A 4,930-nucleotide genomic window follows, 5' to 3' on the forward strand; every position below is an offset into this window, starting at 1 on the left:
GATGTGTCTCCCCAAGCCAGTATTTTTCAGGAAATAATGTGATTGGTCAGTTGGCCCACGGATTTGCCTCCCTTTGTTTTGTCTTGTAAAGGGACGGTAACTGCGTGTTGTGTATCAGTAGCAGTCGTGGAGTAACAGTCTACAGTCTGTCAATAGTGGTCGTTGTCGTCCGGTCAACCCAAGGTGCGGCCGCACCGGCGGCAGTTTGTAAGAAAAAATGTAACTTGTAACAAGAATTTTTTTTTAAAAATATAAACGAAACTTTAATAGTGTTTTTAATCGTAATTGTTATTATTCCGGATTGCCGAGCCGGGCCAACTCTGGAATGTAACAAATTAATATTTTGATCTATGTATTAGTTGACTGTCGTTGAGTAACTGCTACATATTGTTTGACAAATTATACGAAATTATTGTAAATTCAGAGGTTAGAGAGTATAGCTAAAGCTTAAGAGTTTTTTAAGCCATTGAGTAAGCCAGTAGCTTTGAAATTGGTTGAAGCTAATTAAAGTGCTGATAATTTGTCCAATGCACTGGCCAGTCACATTAAATCAAAATTATAATAAATAAATCAATTATGTTCATCACAGTTATATGTCGTATATTTATCATAGTTCACTACACCTATCTTTAGAAGGATCATTCTTATTATTTACATTTATTTAATATTGTGACTTTAGAATTACATTAGTATAAATATGCCTTGTACAGTTAGTGCATTATAACAGTGGTAATTAATATACTTCATAACAGTGTCAGCATATCCACTTAAATTTAACTAACTATGAAGGAGAGACATATATTTAGCTTCCACATGTGAGTCTGCAAGTGTAATCATAAACATTATAATTGTTTTCCTTGGTTAATTTTGGTTTTCAAAATCAATTCTTTACAATTTGATCAGTTGTAAAGAGACCTTTGGGCTAAGACAGTAAAATTGATACTGTTGTCAAAAATTGAAACCTGATTTATTTTGATGATTACAATTTTTTGTGTTATTGTGTGATATAGGCTACCAATTTTTTTTACCCAACTTTTCAAAGAATTCATATTGTATCAGGTATTTATTTTGTCGCGTTAGTGTCTACGGCAGTTGTTAATGCTAGCCGTTCATAGTGACTTTGAAACAGGTGAGTTTAAGGCTGGGTTTATAAACTATGCACAAAGTTCAGAAATCACATTTTACAGTAGGCCTATAAACTATGCAAGTGATAATAGGCCACACACGTACTTTTCAACTTACAACTTTCTTGTGTTTTGGCTTGCGTTTTTGACATCCATATTTGAAGAGAAGTGTTTCGAAACGTTTAAGAAGACGTAATGTGCATAGAACAGCTCAATGTTATTTTTATTATATATATGTTTATTTACACTTGTTAATCTTTCACACAGTATTTATAATGTAACTAACCTTATCTAATGGAAAATTTCTGTTATTTAGGCATTCACGCACACACGGCAAAATATAAAATTGCGTCTGTTGAATGATTACATAGGGCTTGTATTGCAAAATAAGAACGGCGATATCTCCAAAAGTAATTGGAATTTTTTATCTCCGCAGGCGGTTATGAAAAGAGGACGTAAAAGAGCATATAATGAAAGTTATTTTATATTTGTACGATTTTTTTTTGGCGCTAATCCATACACTACATATTTACCAGAATATTACTTTTTAAATCGAACTATTGACAATTTCTTGTTTTAATAATAAATAATTATTATAAAAAGAAGCTCTGGGTACAAATATGTTTTCTACTGTTTAACAATTTTGTTACAGGATTGGTGACATCTTGCGACTGTGTGCTTTATAAACAACCAATTTTTTTGCGTTGGTTGCAGTTGTACTTTTCCGTCGTGGCGATCCTTGCTTGATTTATAAACCCAGCCTAAGTATATTTTATTCATTGATCAGATCAAAATGATACAAAAAATTACTGAATCATCAAACAAATTTTAAATAAGCCTGAAGTGTTAAAATGTTTTTTTTTATAGGCTATAAATATTAATGATGTGATTAATACAAGTTGCTGCAATCAGAAAATAAAAAATGAAACTACCAATTTATAGTAATTATTTTGGAATATAAACTCAGCACATGTGAACCAAAATAAGGCACACTGGTTATAATAACCACATGGATAGTTATAATTATTCATTATAATCACTTCTTTAAGACTGTCTTCAAATACTAGGTATAATTGTATTCACATTAATTCACAGTCAATACTTAATAATGAAAATTAATAATACAAGAATTCTGACATTCTGCTATACAGATCCACATTATTTCACTGAACTAATTTAGGTTTGACACTTAAAATAAAAAATACATCAGTTGTCATGATATTATCACATCTTGACACACTGCTACATTTGGTTTTGAAATTCAATGATGAACCATTTATCGCTTATTAGAAATCTTATTTTTTTGTCTCACCATTATTAAACTCTCTACAAGGCCTGCAGATCATTTGAAGGACATGTGTCCTGTAAACAAACTGAAGTTAAAGCTGCTTTCATGAATGCAGTGTACCGCTTAATCACCTCAACTTCACCTGTGGTAGAAATGCCATTAAGCATTCCTAGAATATCTTCTTTAAGTTTGCTTTTTTCATCACTTATATTAACGGAAGCACTGCAACTTTTTTTTCCGCAGAATTCCTTTTCAGCAACACCGAGTTTACTTTCTAAATGAATGGGTAAATTACTGTCACTACTGGCAGCACCATCATGAGCATTCTCGGATTCAGTTACATTGTCACTGTCTCTCGCAGATGTTTGCAAATTGTAACACTGTTTAATATTGTACAAGTCTTTCCTGGTGAGGAGATGAACTCTGTCTAGTTTAGGAACTGAAACCCTATGTATCTTGTCTAGAATGGCAGGGAATGGAATATTATTGGCAATGTCTTTTGCTAAATCGCTCCTTTCCGAGTCTGAGAGATTAAGATGGTCTATATCATTTTTATGACCTACATGTGTTGCAACATAACTGATTTTGCACACTCCACCCTCATGTTCGATTACTCGAATGCTTGCTGGACACGCCCCGTTGATTTTATTACTACCCTGAATTTTAAGGTGCCTCTTACCAATACTTTTACTTATGTAATATCCCGAGCGATGACATACGAAATAATGCCTCATAGAATTGTCGGCACACCGTTTTGAACCACTCTCTTTCACATACCTGGAATGTGTTTCCTTTTCGACATTTTCCTTCCATGTTAGAAAATCTTCGAAAGAAGAAAACTCAATCTCTTGGGGTTCAACAGTGACGGCGTGTTTAGATTTCAAATGATTTAACGACGACGTCTTTGTGTTCGGCCTAAATTCGCACACTGAACACTTGAAACTGTCTTTGATAACATTTTCCGAACTGTGGAATTTACGTTCATGGTATCTCAAATTCCGAAAGTGATTAAATTGTTTATCACAACTTTTACACTTAAAGTTATATATTTTTCTGCTGTTCTTGGAAGAAGATATGTCGTCAACCTTATCGGGATGCTTTTTCAACAAGTGACTACGAAAACTTTTGTACAATTCATACGCTCTTCCACATTTAAAACATAAATGTTCCTTCTTCCGTTTACTCATTTTAGTTTATTTCATAGAGTAAATAAAGTACTAGTGTTTATATTTACTTTACCCGCTGCACGTCATAGATTTGCGCTACAGGCTACACCAAACACCTTCGAGCATATATATCATAGAGAGCTTACTCGTCTTTCGTTTGGAAACCAGGATTTAAATCAGCTGATAGAAGGTTTGTCTGCTGGGATTTGCCATAATAATCAATGAAGTGGCCGGTTATCATGCTTGATATTTTGCGTTTGTCGTATTTATAAAAAATTGTGTAATGAATGTGAATTTAAAATTATGATCAAACGTGCGTAAATTGTGTGGAATTTAAGTCCACGAATGGATTGTATTGTGCAGCTAATCTTAAATTTTTAAAAATAAATAATGGCAGCTTGGTTGTAGGAAACCGTTATTATTTTACAGGTAAGGTTGTTTATGTAAGATTAGGTTTAAGTGACGAGACAAAGTTAAGTGTAATGAACTGTCCACCACTTGGTAATATTTAACACTTTGTAAATTCTGCAAATGGAGATATTAGAATTAGCCAAATAAAAACATATATATATATATTTTTTTTTTAAAAAAATACATTAATGGTGAAAAAAAGTCTTAGTTTGGGCATTGAGTTACTTAACTTATAGCAAAATCATTATTTTATAGATGAGAAACTTAAATTTTTACTGTCACACTTGCAAATGCTGATTGGTTTTTTGTGAACTATATTTAAGTTAATCCAAGGAGAGCCTCTTTTATGAAGGAAAATAAATACATTATTAAATAATACATCTAATTTTCTTCCCTGACTTTGTTTTGAATAATTATTGTAAAGAAAATTGTGATAATTAAAATAGTTTACTAAGCATTAGTTGATAGTATCGATTTTCACCTCAAATGTCGCACCACGGAAGTGTCGTATTCTGTATCGTTATATCTTTGACAATGTAGTCCAAATAAGTTCCCTCCCTCTCATGATTCATACATATTATCCGAGTTTATACTTTGATCTTAGTGGTGCGATAATGTATATTTTGATACTCTGGTACATGATGTTTGCAGTTTTAATTTAGTACCTACATACTTTTGAAAAAAAAAAAAAAACCTTGAATATCACAATAAACAAATAGTCAGGTCTTGTAGAAACTTTTTTGGGAGTAGTTTACTTTACGATTCCATAACAATACTGATGTAACCAAGATGGCGTCTTACTTCATTACCACCCCTACATTCTTACGGTGCAAGCGTGGGAACAGGGGGGGGGGGACACTTCATAGGGCAAGGCAATCGCATTTTTCCAGTTGCTATACAGTTTTATCCAACATCTGAGAACGAAAATTATAATCAAAATA

At 32.7% G+C, this 4,930-nt stretch overlaps 1 protein-coding gene across 2 annotated transcripts in view; it reads right to left on the minus strand.

Moving 5' to 3' along the window:
- Positions 1-3,677, minus strand: part of LOC134538408 (jerky protein homolog) — a 32,434-nt gene extending 28,757 nt beyond the window's left edge. Inside the window, exon 1 of one of the 2 annotated variants that reach the window (XM_063379709.1) lies at positions 3,190-3,677. In XM_063379709.1, coding sequence (XP_063235779.1) covers positions 3,190-3,599 — 410 coding nt within the window. In that variant the 5' untranslated portion in view covers positions 3,600-3,677. The remainder of the gene's footprint in view (positions 1-3,189) is intronic. The other variant, XM_063379708.1, reaches the window with a different exon arrangement.
- Positions 3,678-4,930: the final 1,253 nt, after the last annotated feature.

Source organism: Bacillus rossius, chromosome 13 (assembly GCF_032445375.1).
Source record: "Bacillus rossius redtenbacheri isolate Brsri chromosome 13, Brsri_v3, whole genome shotgun sequence".
NCBI classification, from domain to species: domain Eukaryota; kingdom Metazoa; phylum Arthropoda; class Insecta; order Phasmatodea; family Bacillidae; genus Bacillus; species Bacillus rossius.